Source organism: Triplophysa dalaica, chromosome 16 (assembly GCF_015846415.1).
Source record: "Triplophysa dalaica isolate WHDGS20190420 chromosome 16, ASM1584641v1, whole genome shotgun sequence".
Taxonomy (NCBI): domain Eukaryota; kingdom Metazoa; phylum Chordata; class Actinopteri; order Cypriniformes; family Nemacheilidae; genus Triplophysa; species Triplophysa dalaica.
This window is the reverse complement of record NC_079557.1, coordinates 6,295,968-6,315,913: the sequence shown is the minus strand read 5'-3', so window position 1 is coordinate 6,315,913 and position 19,946 is coordinate 6,295,968. Positions and strand designations below refer to the sequence as shown.

Sequence of the window (19,946 nt, the reverse complement as noted above, 5' to 3'; positions counted from 1 at the left end):
TATAAAGCAAAAATATGGCAAATATTAAGTTAAATACTTGTACAAATTATCCAAACATATAGACGACTTCATTGAACACAAGCCTGGCCAGAAGTTAACTTCAGGTCTGTGTTAGGTTGTTATATAACAATTTATTTTGTATTTAATTTATATAAATATTATTTTGTATTAATATTTTATTTTATAATAGATTAAATTAGAATAATCAACATGTCCATCTTTGCAGAGGTCTACTGGATAATTAGGATTTGGACCACATAATGTCTGCTTATGTTGTTGCCAGAAAATTAGCAAGCGTTAAACAAAGAATCCAATGGACAAGCTTTTTGTCAGGCATAACAGTGTTGCAAGAGGAATCACCTTTCAATAAAAAACAGAGTAATCAAGATGCATGGGAAGGAAAAATACTTTCTCAACAGCAGCCAAGACCAGCAAACAAGACGATGTACAGTGATACACCCTAACATGTCTCAACATAACTTGATATGAGAGGAAAACCATGTTCAGATCATTCTTTTCTGACATGTACAAACTAACAAATCATGATAACATGACGGATATATGTGGTTCAAGGTTCAAATCTGTAAATAGTTGGTCTTCACTGCACTAAGAATCACTGAAAAGTGTGCCTCAATAAAATAACTCAAGCAGTGTAGCTTACAAATCTTTTTTTTTATTGGTCAATGTACGTCTGCATTCAACTGTGGGCAAAGACTTAAGAACATGAAATCCCATGTTCTAAGAGGAAAAAAGACACCCTAAAAATTACAGAATACATATAAATGCATAACTTTATATATTGTTAGGAGGAAATAAATCAAAAGAAAACTTTTAATAATCAACAATCTGAAAATATAGATACAAAATACAAATAACTCTAAAGAAAAAGAATAAGTTATGGAAATTTTGCAAAAATAACAGCAATCACGTTTGGACTGGAGTAATATAATATATTTTTCATATTTTTCACATTTTAGTTTTTTTAGAAGCCCTCTTAAACAACATTCTCATTCAAATCACACAGCATCTTCACTCCAATAACTCTGTTTCCCAAGTACCATGGAAGTTTGGTAATCAATTTAAATGCTTTCTATTGTCCATAGTGGTTTCTCCATTTCAAAGCTATACAAAAAGTCCGTCACTGGCACTTAAGCTCTTTTTGGTTCGTCTTTTCAGTCCTGTCATTTATAGCGCATAACCTTCCATCCTAAACCCTTCTACAAAAACAAAAAAATCAAACTAAAGATATAAATTGAGGTCTGAAGACTAGCTGAATGGTCATAATATGGATTGGGTACCATGAAACCGATCTTAAAAACACAAGCCAGCTGCTCAATTCTGCTCTTGCCGTTTGGAAGGTGGCACAAGGTGAGCAGGCAATTTGCCTGGAAGCTCATGTCCCTCCAGCTTAACCTTGATTAGGTGATTTGCGAGCGCAAACTCCTCATCGTCTAGGTAACCATCTTTGTCCACGTCTGCCAGGGTCCAAATCTTTCCAAGCACTGTGTTTGGCAGTTTGGACTTCACCATCTCTTTCTTAACTGTGGCACCTGATACTTTCCCATTAATGGGAGAGAGGGTGTAGAATATTTCATCATAAGTTGGCTTATCGCGGGCAACGATCCATTCCAGCTCATCAATGCCCTCGCCTGCACCTTCTCCATATCCGTGACCGAACGGCCCATTCATGGTTCCGTCAAAAGCACCGCCCTTGACTGCCTGGCATGGCATAGAGGCCTCCTCCTTTCGGACCTGTGTCATTAGCTTAGCGATGTCATTACCCAGCATGTCTTCCACCAACTCCAGCAACTTTGGTTTGAAGGCGGGAAATTTTGTGAAGTCTTGAACAGCCAGCAACTCCTACAAAGCAAGATTGCGTTTTACTTTCATATATAAGAGACGCTTTTTACAGAATTCATTTATTATTTTTCTGTTCTCTTTGTCAAGAATGTGAGTGACATAAATGCTCATTTCCCTTTTCAAACCTCTCCCTTCCTCTTTTCTACATGAAGTGAAATCAAGTTGGGTTAAATACAAAAGCTTCCTACCTGCATTTTCTTTACGTTAGGAAAGTCTCCCGGTGATATGTTGTGCTCTTTCTGAATTTTATCATATATCGCGTCCAGGTTGTTGATGAGCTCTTTTTTCTTGGAGTCTTTCCCAAACACACTTGGCATCTCTTTCTTCAAAGCACTGATGATGTAAGCATGGACCTTAAAGGAAGATATTCAATCAACTTAAACACAAATTTGTTTGGCATGTCAACTGTAGTTTTCAGAAAAACTTTTCACATCATGACCACAAAGCTGGACAGTTGCATAAAATAATGTAACCAAGCACAAAAGGGTCCACATTTCCTCTGGTTGTAGTTATAATAAGTGAAACTTTATCGGTTTGATCAGATTCCTGTAAACAATCAGTGTAGGTGAAAGTTTGTTTGTATCTGTTGTTTTAGATGTAACACAATGTGTATACACAATTTAAGGTAAAAAAACGCTGTATTTTCTACATGAATGTATCTCCTCTTTGCCCCGCCTCTCTGAAACGCGCAGATTTTTTACAAAGCTCATTGCTCTGAAAAACGAGGTGTGCTATGATTGGTCAGTGGGTGGTGATTGGTCGAATACCAGCAAGTGACGGAAATGTGACGGAAATCTAAGGCTTTTTACCATATTTGGAACATTAGGTTCCAAAAGAACTGTACTGACAGGTACGCCAATTTAAACAATTGGGCGGTCTTAGTCAATTCATGCCACAAATTGATGTAGATTTGTGGGGGTGCGGTTTTAGATAGAAAAAGGCCCCTTTAAGTGGGTAAACATCCCGGATTTCGACATATGTTTTACCTTAGCAAGACGAGCTCTTTTGATCAGATCATTGAGCTTCCGTAGAGCCGCGTTCCGTGGAAGACTTTGAATGTCTTTAAAAAGATCCTGCTCCTCTGCTTCAAACAGCTTCCTGTTGTCTGCGATCAGAAGCGGCTGAGCCCAAAATGACCCGATATACACTCTGACTACCTCAGGGGTGTTGATGATCTTCCCCAGTGACCACATGAGGGCACCGTACACCCTCATCAGCTGCTGGGTGCTGATCTGGTCGGCTTTATTCAGAACCACACGCATCTTGTCCTCATGGTTCTTCAGGGCCTTGATTACCTCTGAGAACTCATCAGAAATGTCCAGCTTGTGGGCGTCAAAGAGCAGAATGATTCGGTCAACTCGTTCGGCAAACCACTCCAGAACTGCTGCAAAGTCATAGCCTGCAATTGAGAGAGGAGAAGAAAGACTTCATCATATGACTATTATATACTTCTGAATCAAAGCTATGGCCAAATGGGCTGCATGAAACAGGCTTTTTGAATAAAATGAGGTTGGGAAAGTGATTTAGATTTTTTTTAGCAGCAGCATCATCTGATCTCAATCAGTTTGTTTGTTCATAAACGGCAAATATAATGCCATGTATTCAGATAAAGATCTGCTGCCTGAAAATTCCACTGTGACACATGTTTGAATAGTAACATTAAAAAAAAGACGACCGAACAGGATAGAGGTAGAATTGAGGATTTCTACCACAGTGATTAGGTCATTTGAAATAAAAATAATCTCAATATTTTTGGAAACATTGTATTTGTTTGTACAAGTTTTGTATATTATTAGTTCATGTTAGCGAATACATTAACTAATATCAACAAATACAACCTTAATATCATTCTTAATTAAAGATCTTCATTTAACTTCTATCATTTCTTTCAACCTTCAAAAGCAGTCGAACTATTGTAAGCAGGACATAAAATATATCCAAACAAAAATTATGAAAAATCTCATGAATTTAACTTAAAAACATCTGAAAAGAAAACTGTTTAGTGAGAGTTACAGATGCTCAAGGAAAAACCAGTGACATTTTGCTGTGGACCACACTTTTAGTTCCACATTCTATAAACTTTCATATGCCATTAAATGACCCCATTTCCAATTATTTTATGTAAAAAAAAAACATTCCCACACAGACGAACTAAACACAACACAGTGACATCACATAATAGTAACCCAAGGCAACAATGAAACACAAAGGCTGTTTGAGCAGTAGCTGGATGGGAATGCTCAAACACCCATTCATGCTTAATCCCACACAGGCACAACTGCTCCGAAGTCTGTTTCATCTCTGCAGTGACTGGTGTTTACCCTCAGGGTCTGTGGAACGACTGCTGGGTGTCTATGGTATGTTGGGGAACCTTGGTTTCTGGTTACAGGCTCCACCGGCCTCAGAAAGGACAATGGAGTCACAAGACTCTCTTGACACATATCCAGTCACAAAGGCACATTTCTGTTTTTATAACAGTTGTTTCTTTGTGCCAAAATGTTGGTTGTCATGCTTCGTGGGGATTTTAACTGTATCTACAGTCTTCAGAGAGTTGACATGGGCCAACTCAGCATTTCCTTCATTCTTCCTCTGCACACCACGTCTAAAGGGAGTTCAAACACAGTATCTAATAGTGACTGCATGGAATACAGAAATATTTCCAGTAGGGAATATTGTGCAACAGTAGTACTTTTCCTTCCAAGACTAACACGAAGCCAGAGGTTTGACTGCTTTAAGTATCCAGGTATATGCAGGATATAATATAATACACACAAGCCTGAACAGCTCAAACATCCTGTTTCCTTATCAAGTCAAAGAATAAAGGACATGCCTAATATGAAGGGAAAAATATATAAATAAGCTCTTAAGACGGAAATCCACTGAAGCTTTGACATGTCAGAGCGTGAAAAGAAGGAAGTCGGACTTGTCTGTCTTGCTTCTCTTCCAAAACAGACAAATACTGAGTTATGGTCGTTAATTATAAAGGGGAAGTTACGAAATAATGAAAAAAGTGATGTTTAAATAATATAGAGCAGTGGTTCTCAAATTGTGGTGCGTGTACCACAAGTGAACGTGAAGCTGACGTCACGCCCTATGTTGCATTTTGCAATGGCACTGCCAGCTTGGGAGGATCATACTCCACTGCTATTATAGTTTTAATATGTACAGTTACTTAATTTAATTTAATATTTGGAGTAAATAACTACTGAAAGTGGAAGAACCAGGGGATCTCTCTGAACGACTAAGTAATGCAATTTCAGTTCTTAATACAGCAAGAGCGTCCTACCTTAGTTATTTCTGAAAGTGACCTATTTGTCAGATATGGTGTCCCATACCCGAAATGTGGCCACTGCATTTAAACCATCCAGTGAGATGTGAACACACGCACAGCAAGTCATGAGCACACGTACACCCGGAGCAGTAGGGGGCAAGTAGGGTAAGACTCAAGTCAAGGCAACTGAGATTCGAACCCGCAACCTTCTGGTCACGAGTCCAACTCTCTAACCATTAGGCCACGACTGCCCCTAAACTAAAGCAGCAATCATCCCAATATGGCGCAACATTTAACTTAACAAGGAAGCTTGACATTTTCTATATGACAAGGTTAACAAGAAATATGATAAAAGCCTAATATTATGTAAGGCTATAAAGGAATTAGAGAAAACATGTGGTCAAAATGAATGAAAAACAACAGAAAAACCTTTGGTTTTCCTTCTGATCCCAACACTGGACGAGCGTGTGTATTTGGTTTATGAAAAACTGTTCTCTCTCACCTACTTTAAGCATTCCTTCTTTACTACTCTGACTGACTCTTGAAACCTGGCAGTGAATACAACAGATAGGATACTGTAGCTCTTGCTTGAGAAATTGCTTCTGAGGTTCCTCATTCGTCAAAGTTGCTTTGGCTAAAAGCTCCTGCAAAATGATGGATGTACAGTAAAAGCAGGATCTAAAAACGCCAGGTGGTGTGATGGATATAAAAGATCAGTGCTTTGGAGATAAACCTCAAAATAAACAACAGCACCTTGAACTATACAGAACTGAAAACCAGTGGAGAAATGTCCAGACTGGTGTAATACGTTCTCTCTTCCATGTGCCTCTCAGTCACACTCTGAACGAACTACAGACCAGACAGACAATACTGGAAATTTCTGTTTATAGTGAATTACAGTAGTCTAGGAGAGATGACATAGCCTTTATCTGCCATTTACCACTATTTGGTTGGAAGACGTTTTTATACAAAGCGACTTACAAATGAGAAATGCAAGCCAAGGCAACTCATTCAAGATGTAGGGAAGAAGGTTTCAAGCAGCTAAAGAGGTTTGTAATTAAATTTAGTAGATGACATTTAAAAAAATATATAACAAAAAGGCCAAAGGCTGCTGACCTCTGCTTATCCTCTGTTTCTCTCCTGACAGGATGCCTGGGGTATCGATGATACTGATGCTTTCCAGGACAGGGTTGTCTAACTGAGCACAAACAAACCTGCAAAGAGAGAGTTTGAGATTGAAAGTCTAACATGCAAAGACAGTAAAAAAACAGAATGTACTGTAACAGGTTTGGTGAGATTGTCTAAGGCCACAACACTAAACTCATCTTATTTCCCCCTTTCATATTGTGTAAACATAAGCAAAAATTATCCACAATAATTATAGATTTTATATAAATGGAGACATTTAGGGGTGCCTCACGATCGATTCTTGACTAATTGGCATACAGAAAACGTCATTACGTCGCATTTTGGCTCACAGTCAGACAAGTGTTGGCACTTTCATTTACAGTCTTTGAACTGTCACATAGTGTATTTTAATACAACCCAGTACCCAATAAAGCCATTCTCATTTTCTTTTGTCAGACATAAAAACAAGTGTATGAATTGAAGTAAGTACAACGGGGCTGAATGGTTTTCTCTTTCTCTACTGCTCGTGTATGCTCCGCTGTTTCTTTGCGTAGAGTGTAAGCTTTCTAACTGGACTGGGTGCTGCACCTCTCTCGCGGTTGACTTCCGCCTTTTTTGTTCTGATGACATTACGCTATTATATTTACTTATAACATTTTAAATCACTGTTTTTTTTATGAAAACATTTATGAATCGATTTGAATCCCTAGAAGACTGAATCGCGATTCATATGTGAATTGATTTTTTCTCCCACCCTTAATTTAGGCCCGGTTACATAGACAAGGCTTAGCCTAAGCCAGGACTATGCCATAGTCTCTTTTATTAAAATGCCTTAGAAAAAACATTACTGATGTGCATCTTGAGACAAAACAATGGCACTGACATACATTAAGATATGTCAGGGCAAGTTCTTTTCAGTCAAAATTAATTTAAGTCTGGGACTAATTTAAGCCTATGAAACCAGGGCTTAGGGTAATATGTATGCATTTAAAAACACAATAATAACAAGACAGTTTAGACTGAGGTTAAAATTTCAAAAGTCATCAGTCTCACGCTATTAGGCATGGGCCGGTTTCAAGGTATACCGATGTTTGAAAGAGTGAAGGTTTCAAAACCACAAAAATTTCCTGTGACACCGTTTCAAAGGTATGAGCTGTGTTTACACAAAAATACATAATTCCATCATGTAATGTTTGATGTTTAGGCCTAATATGTGAGCTATGACAAAATATTTTTTTTGAAAGAGTATTATATTATGAGGCTTTATTTTTTCCATGTTTTACATGGTCTATGAATGTTGGTTAAAAATAAAATGTATTTGTGTCCAGTTGAAAAGTCATTGTTTGTATATGCAAATATTTGAAAATAACACATGTCAGTATTCTATTTGCAATACCGTGAAACCGTGACATTACATTACACGGATGCTATATTAACACAAAATAAACTTTGGCAGCACTCTTTGTGTGACTACGTCACTGCCGCTTGCTCAAAAGCGATAGTCAAAGCATATGCAATTCTGTCACAGGACTCAAACTAATATGAAACTTTCTTAATAAAGCATAAAAATCCATTAGGCCCATCCAAGTGAAATTTAGAGCCAAACAATAGGATGAGGCTTCCAAAAAACCCATTAAGCTACAAAATTCCATCAGTCAAAAATAAATCTTTGCTTTACGTCCGTTTATAATGACAAGATCATTTATATATTTAACCAAGACCTTTGTATTGTTTGTATGCAGGCTGTCTCATGGGCTTGTGTCAAAACTATTGCTTCCTATTGACAAAAACATTCATTCAGGCTCTGTGACAACAATCTTCTGTTTCTTCTAACAAGGGTACCAAACTTAGACTATTAGATTTTGAAAAGAGAGAAAAGAACATTATTATATTATTCACTGTCTATATAATAGAAGGCAGTATCAAAGAATGGAGTTTTTGAGAAGAATTTTTACATTTGCCTGATAATTGAACATTTTTTGAATGTCTGTTAACACAGTGATAATATATCCCAATTTTTTTTGGAGAAATTAAGTTAAAACAAAACATTTTAACTACGTCCACTGTTCTTCAAAACAAAGGAAATGATCTATTGAATTTTGAAATATTTGAAAGTCCAAAACATGGAACTAACTTTTTACTTCCTGTCATCTATTTCTTGATGACCTCAAATAGACCCATGATGACTAACACAGAGAGTGGAATATGGGAAATATCTTAAACCCAACACACCACTGGTATTACATTCTGGGGTTTGAGGTTCTTTGTTTGGGAACTATTTTTAATTAGTCAAACATATGGCAAAGCACTGGTAATCCCAGCCTGTTACAATCCAATTCGAGTTGAAATTGACAGACTTTGACACCTGCTGTGCCATGATGACTCGAGCATATCACGTGGAAACGAAGACACGCATTTTTAGTGAATAATGGTTGTACTGTACAACAGTGAGGTCATAATTAAAACCAAATGGATAAAGTGAAACCAGAGACCCCCTTCTCAATAGTAGTCTTAAATCAAGGGGTGTCTCTAGAAGTATTTTCCAATGATAAAAAATATCTAAAGGTTTCCAAAATGTGTAGGAGCCAACGTACTGTCAGTTTAGCTTGATCTCTTGTGTCATAAACATAAGGCCACCTCCCATTTCAACACGCTTGCCAAACATGACCATTATTGTACAGTACATTTCCCATTCAAGAGTGGAAACAATTTTATATTGAATAGAATGATTTACCTATTGAGAAAAGCGTTTCCAAAGGCATTGAGTTTACGAAAAGGCTTTTTTGGATCAACGACCAGCGCATTACCAGGTATCACTCCTTCCTGTTCACCGTGCATTACCGCTATGAAGGAATCCGTCGTCGGCTCGGGGCCTATTCTCATACCGGGAAAATCCTGTTCCATTAGATGCCTGATGAAGGTGGTTTTCCCGGTCGAGTACTGTCCCACCAACAGCACCATGGGCTTGTTGTCAAAATCAGCATCTTCTAAAGCTGGTGAATGGAAGTCGTGGAAATGATAGGTGTCCTCTAAAGGAAAGAGTTTGGTGCGGTAGAGGCGCTTCAGTCCCTCCGACACGTTCTGGAAAAGTTCTGGGTCTTTCTTCCCTTCTTTGTTGGACCAACTAAACATGATGATCGTTGCGCGACAGCCCTCGCTCGAAGAGAAAAGAAACGAAACCTCTTTCGTTCAAATATTCACCACAAACCAGGCGGCGTCCCGTCGAAACTTTGACTGTCCCACCCCTCTAGTCACCTCTGTTTTAAGAATTAACGCAGCTAACGTAATTTGCTGGACCAGCACTTCCCTGTGGCAAATCGCTGAACTACACAGCGCGTATATCTGAGGTTATTACAACACTGGAAGCAAAATTGTACCAGTTTGAATCTTATCCTGCTGACGGGCACCTCTGAAACTTCTCGTACCTAGACTGACTGACTGACTGTGCCGCGCATGCGGAACCCTGTTGTGGGCTTCATAATAAGAGCCTTTATTTAACTAGATTGTTGTAATGTTTGATTACAAAGGGTATTCTTATGGGAGATTATTACTGTATCATGCAGATGAAGGCAGAGTTAATAAAATACATTCTTGATATTAAAAAGAGGAACATTAAGAACTCAGGCACCCAATCAAGCCACTGCTTTGTTCTGCGCAGAGTGATCAGAATATAATATTGAAATACCGCGAGAGCAGTTTCAAAGCAGAGCCTTCGAGTCGCTCTCGCGATACTTTGGAGTTATTCAACGATCAGTCTGCGCAGGCGCAGCATGAGGTCGAGAACACGTAAAGACTGGCGTAGCATTGTGAATACGTGGCTCTTTGTGAACAGTGAAGCTGTGATATTGCTTTGCATACACACCAACGGTTGTAGTAACAACACATATGTTTTCAAAAATTCTTTATTGGTCAGATTTCTGTTTTACATGTATATATGTAAAATATTATTATGTTAGTTTAATCATTTTATCGAAAAAATCTATTATCATTACGTCAGTTATATATATATATATATTGAAATGTAACTTTTGTAATTGTGTTTATGACAAATCTTACCACAAATGCTCATTATCTTGCTTTTAAGTAAAAATCCATCATATACACAATCACGCAAGTTGTAGCTTAAAGTCCCAGTGACATAAAAATGAAATTCTTATTTTTTCATGAAATAATGCAGCGTTTATAGTAAATAGTTTATCAATGTGTCTAATTTTTTTTTTAATTCATGTACACTCATATTTTTCAATTAAAATCTGAAAATGCACTTCCGCCCTGAAATGACTATCCATCTCAAATGACGTAAAATGGCTACAACGGCTGTTTTAAACATCCAATCAATTCGGAGTGAAAAACGCAAACCACGCCCACTAAAATCTTCTTTGAAATTCCTTTTCACTCGGAAATGTGTCAGAAAACGGAAGTAAAAACGATCCCAACTTCCGGTTCACAGGGACTTTAATGTCTCAGTTTAAAACTAGAAACCTTTAAATATATATACGGGATTATTTTATTGGTATTCTATTTTATTTTTATTTTGTGATATGGACCAAGTACACTAAAACAAAAAAGGAACCCATGTGGACATTAATTATTACATACTGAGCAGATGTTTTTCTTTGCCATTGTAATGGGCAAAAGCACTTCCAGTGTCCGTCACATGTGACTCTCTGCAGGTAACAGCTTCTCCAGTGGCATTTCAATAGTTTTCCACATGAAGTGGCTGTTACACCCAGTGAGCACCAGCTCTTATCACCTCATCATGTTATGCTTGTTCACAAAATCTTCTAAGATAGAAAAAAAACGTTAGGGGTTTTAAGGATAGAAAAACTCTAGTCAATTAGTCAAAATAATACTGTAGATACAATTTTAATATATTTACTCAATATTATTTAACCTGCAACATGTGCATTCAATTTCCGTCAACCTATTTGCATTGTTTCCTCACCCACTCCTTCCATCTTAGAATGTCAAGGACTTTGACATTTTGAACTTTACCCATTTTACACATCGGCTGTTGATAGAAACATTCATAAAGGCACATTTGTTTCAATGTAATCTATTTTAAACCAATTTCTATTTATAAAGCTGCTATAAAAATTTTACTTTGCATGTATAGTAACATCAACATTAAGAGTAGTTGTAACGTAATAATAACTTTTAAATATAACTCACCTTTCTGCATCATATTATTTCCGCTGTTTAAAAAAATGGCAGAAAATAAGGTTAAGTGATTAGCATGAGGATAAGAACAAAAACAACAGGAATAAAAAAGTGGTAAAAAGAGGGATAAAAATAGAGAAACAGAAAACATGGAGTAAGTCTAGCACCCATGAGCTTCGGTTTCAGTCAGTAAGAATGCCAGAGAGTAAGTAGTTGGCAGATTAATTATTACACATGAGTACAATAAGTAACAAGTTATGTGGCCCATCCCATATTGCATTATGTGTACAATCACCTGCATATGTTACAGGTCTTCACTCTCAAAACCTAAAGTGAAAATAAATGAGTGAATGAATTATAACTGTGTAAATCAGGCTTATTTCTCTATCAAAGTAATTGCATTATTGCTCATGCAGTACTTTTCTTAAGAGGTGTTTACAAGCTTTCATTCAGACATTTCTAACTAGAATGAAAAACATACAATCTTCTAAGAGCTAAAGTAACTAAATGTATAAAAAAAAATTTTAACAAGCTGTAAATCGGTTTCTGACTATAGCTGAGTAATGCGAGTTTTTTTTAGCAGCTTTGCGAATTGACCCCAGCGGTTTCCGTAGATGTGTGGAAGCGACACAGTGTTGCTGACAACAAATGTAAGTAGCTGCGGGGCGATATATGAATACAAGACAAACCAAATATGAAATCGTGTCAGAATGTTATACCTAATATATCGTTAAGCTTTTACGCTATAGAAAATCTGATCAGCTCACTAGACAATAAAAAACAGTTTGATGTTGCTGGAGGCTGATCAGTGTTAGCTTCAGCTAGCCGAATTTAAATAGGAATGCTAGCTGCTTTAACACTTTCTAATGAGTTTAGTTATTTTGCCCGATTTGTTTTGATCATTCAGAGATTCATAGCATCAGACAGCAAACACCAGAGCATAATGAAATTAATTTCTTGTTTCAAGTATCTTACTGAAGCTTACGATTTTAGATTTATATTTTAAATAAAGATTTTTTTCCTTTATTATATTTTGAACGTATTTGCAGCCCCACTCTAATATGTTCATTGACCTTTTTGGGGAGAAAGCTCCTTTGACTATGGATTCAATTTAGCTGTTGGATATCAAGCCATGCCTTTTGTAATGAAAATGTCATTTCAGCGTGATGGCAGAATGCACTACTTTAGAAAGCCTGCTTGAAATGGGCTTCGACAGAAACAGAGCGTGAGTATTGTTTTGAAATTGACGTTGTTTACACAATAATTTGGTACTTCATTTACTCGTTGGTTTTTTGTAGGGAGAAGGCTGTAGCACATACTGAAAACCAGGGCATTGAGAGAGCAATGGACTGGTGAGTTACTTGTTCACAGTCAGGGATGAATTTGACCAGATGCAAAAACATCATGCTGAAGGACCTTTTGATAAGCATGCATGAAAGACACAAGACATAAAGAACATCGTGACATAAATCCCTAACTAGAAATAAAGAATAATGGCTACAGATTATCAACAGATTAATAATGGATACAATTGTGCTCAAAGCTTTATTTTATTTCTCACACACATATTATGTATTACTAATATGTTTGGATGTGCTGTAGATGTTCAAATATTTATATTTTTATTGTAACAGGTTAATGGAACATGAGAATGACCCAGACATAGACGAACCTTACGTTCCACCTGCTGAGAATGTTCTCGGGTCAACAGTAGAACAAAGCAGCTCACCTCAGTCTCCTTCAGGAACCACCGAATGTATGTTATCTTCAAGTAGCAATCCTACCCTATCTGTCTGGCAACCTTCGCCATTAAAACAGTGAACTTGTCAGGTTTAAACACAGAATTTAGGATGCTAAATGTCTGTACATCTCTTGCACCCTCAATGTACATTTAAACATTGTGCTCAGAATTATCTCTCACATAATGATTTTGCTATCCAAAACAACAGCAGCCGTTGACAAGGAACTTCAGGAACTACAGGAAGATTCCAAACGGGCTATGACAGAAGAAGAGAAGAAAGAACAAGTAAAAAGGTGTGTGCTTTGCATAGGTAACATAAAAAAACACCTGTAAAATGTGACCAAAACAAACTTTCTTAATTTCAGATTAGAGGATTTAATGAAGATGAGACAGGAGGAGAGAAGAGAAAGGGAGCGTCAGGAGGAGATAGATAGAGAAAAGCAGAGGAGGAAACAAGGCCAAGAGATTCTGCAGGTTAAACAAAAGCTTCAGGACGACGAGATGAAGAAGCTTGCTGAACTGCGCAGGAGGGAGAAGATGGAAGACAGACTTGCCAAGTAAGACAGACACTGATGATGTGGTGATATAATGTTGTTAGTAAATAATCTTCAATTTTTAACATTTCGATTGCTATCTTTTCCTAGGCAGCGGGTTAAAGAGAAGATTGCACGAGACAGAGAGGAAAGAGCACAAAAGGTATAATTTATTGAACTTATTTTTCTAGGATAGCTATGGATAACCGGGTCAAATTCAAAGTGTTATGTGCAGATAAATGTACATACACTCAACTTTTCTGTTATTATTTCTCATTGTTCTGAATAAGCCAAAAATAAAAAAGCTAAGGCAACGTTAAGACCAAAAGCAGCCTCTCACAACACTATCAGTGTGGGAAAGTTCTTTTCATAAGGTGATGTATAAATCAAACACATACCCCTTCATCTCTATACAGTTTGGTGGTGGATCATCAAGCACAACTCTGTCATCTCCGCCCTCTGAAGCCCCTCAGCTGTCTTCCCCTGAAAGCCAAGGTGCTCCTCCAGCGAAGAAAGATTACGACGAATGTCGGATTCAGGTACTGCTACAAAATTCAGCAACACCCAATTTTTTTTAACAACACTTATTAATGTGCCTAAAACATCTATTAGAAAGTCCATGTTTTTGGATGGTTGAACTGAGTGAAATTCTAAGAATTGTAACTGAATTAGGGATTCTAGAAATAAATCGCACATTTCTTCATCTCTAGGTGCGTCTCCTAGATGGTACCACCTTGAGTGCCGTTTTTAAAGCTCAGGAGCCTCTGGCTGCTGTTAGAGTCTACGTGCAGATGAACGGGGAAAATGGACAGGATTTCAACCTCATTACTCCGTACCCTAGACGCGTCTACACAGATCTTGACATGGAAAAACCCTTGCGTGAGCTGGGTAAGAGAATTTCCATGAGCCTAAAATTGACCATGCCTAAACTTTAAAACAATACTGATGGAATTAAGTAGTTCTTCATAAAAACAATGGGAATCTAAGGTATGGCATTTTTGATTTTGTGATCATCATTGGTAAATACATTTTTTTTTACAGGTCTGGTGCCTTCTGCTGTCCTTGTGGTTACAAAGAAATGAAGTAAAAAAAAGCTGTTCTTCCACACATCCATACAAGATCAAATGGATTTCTCTATGAAGACTATGATTCAGTGAACCGCTACAATGATATCACGTTAAAACATGCGCCAAATATACACGTAACTTGACCAATAACTTCATTTATCTGTTTTCGCTCAATAAAAGGTTGTGCTAGTTTTCACAATAATGAACATTGTGGTCTTTGTGTTTTGTCCCACTGAAAAATCTGCCCTACATTTTCATCACATTTTATCACATCAGCCTCATTCATTTTTTTGTTGGGAAATGTAGCAAAAATTGTAGAATAGATTGAAAGAACATAGACAATCAGTTCTTCAAACATGATTAATGAGTAGGTAGCCTGTACATGATCTGAATTATGCTCTTGTAAAACGATGGAAAACACTTTCACCTCAGTAATTATCTTTTAAATACTGTACCTTTTTTACATATGAAAAACACAATTGACAATGACACAGTCTCTTTAACGGTGCGTTAAGCTTCATTACAAAGTTCTCATAAATCACTTTTATATTTTATTTCAATGATAAGATGATTGCCACCACGTAATAAAATCAACAGTAAAAAATAGTCAATGAGATCATGTTCACGTAAACATTTCAGGGATTCACTAAACTAGAATCAATTCACAGATAAATTGCTTAAAAACCAAGCATAAACGAGTATGCATCCATCCCAATGTTTTAAATCCAGAGGTGCAATGACATACCCTTCCACGGTTTCCTTTGAGGAGAAAAACTTAAGTACATGAAACACCTAAATATGTCCATTCAGAACGGATTTAGCTTGGAGGATAGTACTGGTTATACTGGTTCCAAGGATTTTGGTAGCTACCATATCCCCCATACTGCTGCTGTTGAGAGATGAAAAGCATTCAACACGTTTAATATGTAGCTCTGGTTGAAATACAACATTTGTTCAACTTCTAGAGTTTTTGCTGTACCTGGTACCAGCTGCCATAACCTCCATATGACCCACTCATGTCTCCGCCCATCATAGGTGGAGGTGGTGTTGTCATTGGCATGTGAGCCATAGTGGGAGGAGCAGTCTGTACCCCCGTGGCAGATCCATCATCCATTTTGCTCATTTTCTCTGGGTCATCACTATCCCTTAAAAAAATTATCAGAAGTACATTGAAAACACATTTAAGGAAAAGCTAAATCTCACAGATTATTTTAGTTATCTGGTCTAGGTTACCCGTTCTCTGCTCCTCTCTTTCCATCATGTTCCTTCAGCAGCTTCTGGTGGTCCTCGTATTTACTCAACAGACTAAAGAACATGAAAATATGTCTATTATCAAAAAAAAAACTGATTTTGCAATATACGGTTTCTAATTTGTAATTATATCTTAGCATTTGAACACCGATGGCCCTAAAATAGTCAAAAAGAAGTCTTACCTCTGTACAGTGGATCCAAAATCCTCAGCAAACTGCAGACCACGTTGGGAGAAATGAATCTTGGTCTTTGGGGAGAGCGGAGCAGCAAGAGCTTTGGCCACACACTGCAGAACCGCACCTTCATTCGCCCGCACATCACCAGATATCTCCAGCTCCATAAGGTTTTGATAAAGCCGACCATTATCCTGAGAAGAATCACCGAATGTCAATGACTAACTTGTGAACTAGTGGTATTACTTCAAATTTGAGATCATCTAAAATAAACTGCGTAAAGGGAGAATCATAAAACTGAATTTAATACAAAATAAAAACAGTGGCTTTGTGTCACCACTTGTGTACCGGACTGATCTCTATTGCCTCCTGTAGAACTGTGCGGGCCCTGGATGGGTTCCTATACAGCTTGAGGATGAACCGGGCCAGTTTGATTGAGTAAAAGGCGTGGAGTGAAGGATTATCTTTACTCTGTTGAACAGACTCTTTAGCAGTGACTCCGCTACATCCAGATGACCTGCTCTCCTCTCTAGACCTACTCTCCTCAAACGCACCGCAGACAAACCAGGCAATACCATCTCTAAAGACTCCAATATACGCTGTGCCTCTGAAGCATTACCTAAGCATGAGAAGAGGAAAAAATATACAAAACATTTTAGACTAGATAAATTCACTAAAATAATAAAGATGTCTTATGAAGATTACATCTAATTTAATGCAATATTTACAGAACATATTTTTATGCATTTTCTGTGCCAAGTTGACTTGCTCACCATGCTTTTCCTCAAATGCAGACCATTGAAGGTGGATGCTATGTTTGTATGGCAGGTGGATTCCACAAGCTCTGCGATACACATTACGCACATCTTCCACACCACGTGGTTCCAGGTAATGTATATACTGTAACACACAAATACATTTCAAACTGCATCCATTAGAAAATCAGATACATAATTAGAGAATCAGGCAGCTGAACCTTTTCCCCCAACTTACTTTAACCCAGAATTCTTCATAGAGTGCGCAAGCAATGAGACAGCGCTCAAACAGAACCAGCACTCTCCCATGGCTAGCCACATCGTCTTTTTTTGATTCTTCACTGCCCTCCACAGTCGTCCCTTCAAAATCCATTGATGTCATCTCAGCCTCTGCCATCTCCCAGTCCAGATAACTGTGCCAAGCCTTCAGCTGGGTTCTGTCCATGGGCTTTACATGGAAATAAGGCCTTTTAATCTGAAGAAAGGAAAAGAATGGGGAACTGTGAACTAATGAAGAAATATAATAATAAGTTAATTATTTACGAACGTTTGAGTTCTAGTGGTGCTCACAGCATCCTCAAAATTCCATCTCTTTTTGACTTCTGCCTCATTTTGTTGGTATACTTCCTCTCTAGAGGCCAAAATGAGCTCTTGCATCTTTTGCACTGCCTCTTCCTGAAATAAAGGAAGAGAGATAAGACACTCAAAATGTTTTATCGTCTTTAAAATGTCCTGTATCATAGATGTAAAGCATGTTCACCGAGTCCTTGCCGTCATCTGCAGGCTCTTCCTCACCCGGCGGTCTCTCTTCTTCATTGGCAGCAATATCAGATCTCTCTTTTTTAGCATGTATTTGGGTTTGTTTATACTCTGCTCTCACCATACTATACTCCTCTGGTGAAAGGAAGTCCAGAGGTGGGTGGGAGGTTAGGTGAGTTTTCAGTCTGATGAGAGACACAAATACAAAACATACATCAGCTATGTGAAACATAAGGGTTTTAAGGATTTTTGGACTGTTTGGAAAGCAAAAGAATTTGTGATATTTTGGTGATCTGGATTTGAAGTGCTTAGCTGCATGTGTTTACCAATGACAGTTTACCAATTAGGCTTTTGTTGATGCATTCAGCTGCATCTAAATATAAAGGGGGAAAGAGATCAAAGTATGAGCGCGAGACGAAATGGTAACAAATTCTCACAAATCCATGCGTGTTTGTAGTACGTGGATCTTGTGTCTCATATCTGAGGAGATGTGCAAGGAAAAAAAAAATGAGCACGCTGATTGTTACGATCGTAAGCACAACGTACTTCTCATAGTGTGCGTTGTAGAGCTGTGTGGGAACCCTTAGTACTCTATCATAAATAGCGGTCATAGCCTTCAGGTTTCCCTGCTCCTTCTCCCATTCAGCATAGAGATCCCATAACCGGTCTGAATGGAAGTCCCAGCCAGCGGACGCAACTGCCTCCTCAAACACACTGAGGAGAAAACCCAGAGAGGGAAGAGACCATTACACTTGAATTTATGGAAAGGACAGCCCCTTATTATGGAGCGTCTCATTTTCAAGGAGGTCCCAAGCTTTATCTTTATTAAAAAAATCTTAGAAATCAATGAGATTCAAACTTCACAAAACGACCAGCTGTAAACAAATTAAAAATCACAAAAAAGTTAAGCAAAAAAGGCTAAAGAAGTAAATATCTCTGTGGTACCAGCGGATGCGATGTGCTGACTCAGGCAAATTCATGTCGAGTGTTCCCAGCAGCAGGTTGATGTAGTGAATCCAGAGATCAACACTGAGAGGAATGACCTTCAAACCTTGTTCACACACCTGTCGCAGCAAATGGAAGTTCATCCTTTTGTTGCGTTTCCAAACAATATATTCATCTTTATTCGTGCTGAACATTACTCTTACCTCCTCAGCCTTGATGTTACGACCTGCCCGTCTCTCAATATCTGCAAACTTTTTCCAGTAACCATAGCACAAAGGGTACCTAGCCAGAAAGGCATTGAAAGCTTGGCAGGAAGCTCTCAGGTGGCCCTGTACAAAATAATGAAATGAAATGAACAATTCAATCAGATCTGTACAAGGTATTACATTTCCAATAGTCACCTCTTGTTCACAATACTGCAGAAGATCTGTCCAGGTATTAAAATTCAAAGGATTCTCACTGGTCAGCTTCCAAAGTTTCTCAAATTCAGCAGGCAGCTCTCCCTCTTCCTCCTCCTGCCCTTCTGCCGTGTAAGGTGCTGCGGGGGCGCCCAAATCTTCATTCCCAGCAGACTCCGATGACAGCTCAACATCTGGTTTAGAAGGTTCTGCAACTTCAGGCTCATGCAACCCTGTCATGGAAACAGATTCATTACACAGCTGTGGGTAAATAAAACATGTATTTAGAGATGTGTGTTTGTTGACACGACTAGTAAAAAAACATTCTTACAAGATAAAAATACTAAAGTTCACCAAATGATTCAATGAATACTTGCATGAGGCGCATTTGTGTCGTAAATGACGCCTTTCAAGAACAAACACATAAAAACACTTAACCATACCTTACGTAAGCTTACAAATAAATACGTAAGTAGTTCATTTTAAGATCGAAATACCTAAAGGATTTGTAAGCTCTCCGTTGTTGCTAGGCTCCTCTGTGCCTTCCGCCGCCATTACTAACCACACAATAAATGACGCTCATAATGTGCGACTTCTGTTCACCTGCTGCGCAGACCGTACGGCGTATGACGTCGAATTACCGCGAGAGCAGATAGTTCTGTATGGTTTAATCGCGTTCGCGGTATGTCATATATGACCATCGGACTTCTTTTTTGGTTTTACATGCTATCCCCTAGGAATTGCTGAAAGTATTTGGAGGTAATTATTATTGGTTGCAAACAATAGAGGAATTTACTTCTTGTTTTATGTTATATTTTACAAGTTTTGCATGCAGTTATATTTTCAGTAAACTTGTACTCAATTGGAGTTAATTTTTGAAGACACCTGATAAATATTGCATAACA

General features: G+C 38.0%; 3 protein-coding genes across 3 annotated transcripts; 1 reads left to right on the top strand and 2 right to left on the bottom strand.

Annotated features, from left to right (window-relative positions):
• Positions 1–653: 653 nt before the first annotated feature.
• ehd1a (EH-domain containing 1a) lies at positions 654–9,713 on the bottom strand. Its single transcript, XM_056769310.1, has 5 exons — positions 8,994–9,713; positions 6,248–6,345; positions 2,847–3,259; positions 2,049–2,213; positions 654–1,860 (listed from the first exon to the last, which is right to left on the bottom strand). Exons 1-5 carry the CDS (start codon positions 9,389–9,391, stop codon positions 1,333–1,335), a joined length of 1,602 nt encoding a protein of 533 aa, XP_056625288.1. The 5' UTR covers positions 9,392–9,713; the 3' UTR covers positions 654–1,332.
• Positions 9,714–12,019: 2,306 nt separating this feature from the next.
• On the top strand, positions 12,020–14,966 carry ubxn1 (UBX domain protein 1). Its single transcript, XM_056769311.1, has 10 exons — positions 12,020–12,069; positions 12,582–12,644; positions 12,718–12,771; positions 13,054–13,175; positions 13,369–13,453; positions 13,526–13,717; positions 13,805–13,856; positions 14,110–14,232; positions 14,404–14,581; positions 14,735–14,966. The coding sequence occupies exons 2-10, from the start codon at positions 12,586–12,588 to the stop codon at positions 14,773–14,775; spliced, it is 906 nt and encodes a 301-aa protein (XP_056625289.1). The 5' UTR covers positions 12,020–12,069; positions 12,582–12,585; the 3' UTR covers positions 14,776–14,966.
• A 332-nt stretch (positions 14,967–15,298) lies between these two features.
• Positions 15,299–19,609, bottom strand: si:ch211-114c17.1 (pre-mRNA-processing factor 39). Its single transcript, XM_056769309.1, is given in 15 exon segments — positions 15,299–15,649; positions 15,740–15,905; positions 15,994–16,065; positions 16,194–16,378; positions 16,533–16,675; positions 16,678–16,803; positions 16,958–17,084; positions 17,178–17,414; positions 17,510–17,614; positions 17,700–17,883; positions 18,245–18,412; positions 18,644–18,762; positions 18,847–18,972; positions 19,045–19,274; positions 19,539–19,609. Coding segments are annotated over 15 exon segments (2,118 nt in total). The 5' UTR covers positions 19,597–19,609; the 3' UTR covers positions 15,299–15,577.
• Between the last annotated feature and the right edge of the window lie 337 nt (positions 19,610–19,946).

What these genes read in the sequence shown, in the direction of transcription:
- ehd1a (XM_056769310.1), bottom strand. Translation starts at nt 9,391, where the DNA reads ATGTTTAGTTGGTCCAACAAAGAAGGGAAGAAAGACCCAGAACTTTTC. An exon ending in GAAACAGAGGATAAGCAGAG is followed by an intron (nt 3,260 to 6,247) that starts GTCAGCAGCCTT and finishes TCTCAATTGCAG; the next exon opens with GCTATGACTTTGCAGCAGTT. An exon ending in AAAGAGCTCGTCTTGCTAAG is followed by an intron (nt 2,214 to 2,846) that starts GTAAAACATATG and finishes TCTTCCTTTAAG; the next exon opens with GTCCATGCTTACATCATCAG.
- ubxn1 (XM_056769311.1), top strand. Translation starts at nt 12,586, where the DNA reads ATGGCAGAATGCACTACTTTAGAAAGCCTGCTTGAAATGGGCTTCGAC. An exon ending in AAGAAAGAACAAGTAAAAAG is followed by an intron (nt 13,454 to 13,525) that starts GTGTGTGCTTTG and finishes TCTTAATTTCAG; the next exon opens with ATTAGAGGATTTAATGAAGA. An exon ending in GAGAGGAAAGAGCACAAAAG is followed by an intron (nt 13,857 to 14,109) that starts GTATAATTTATT and finishes ATCTCTATACAG; the next exon opens with TTTGGTGGTGGATCATCAAG.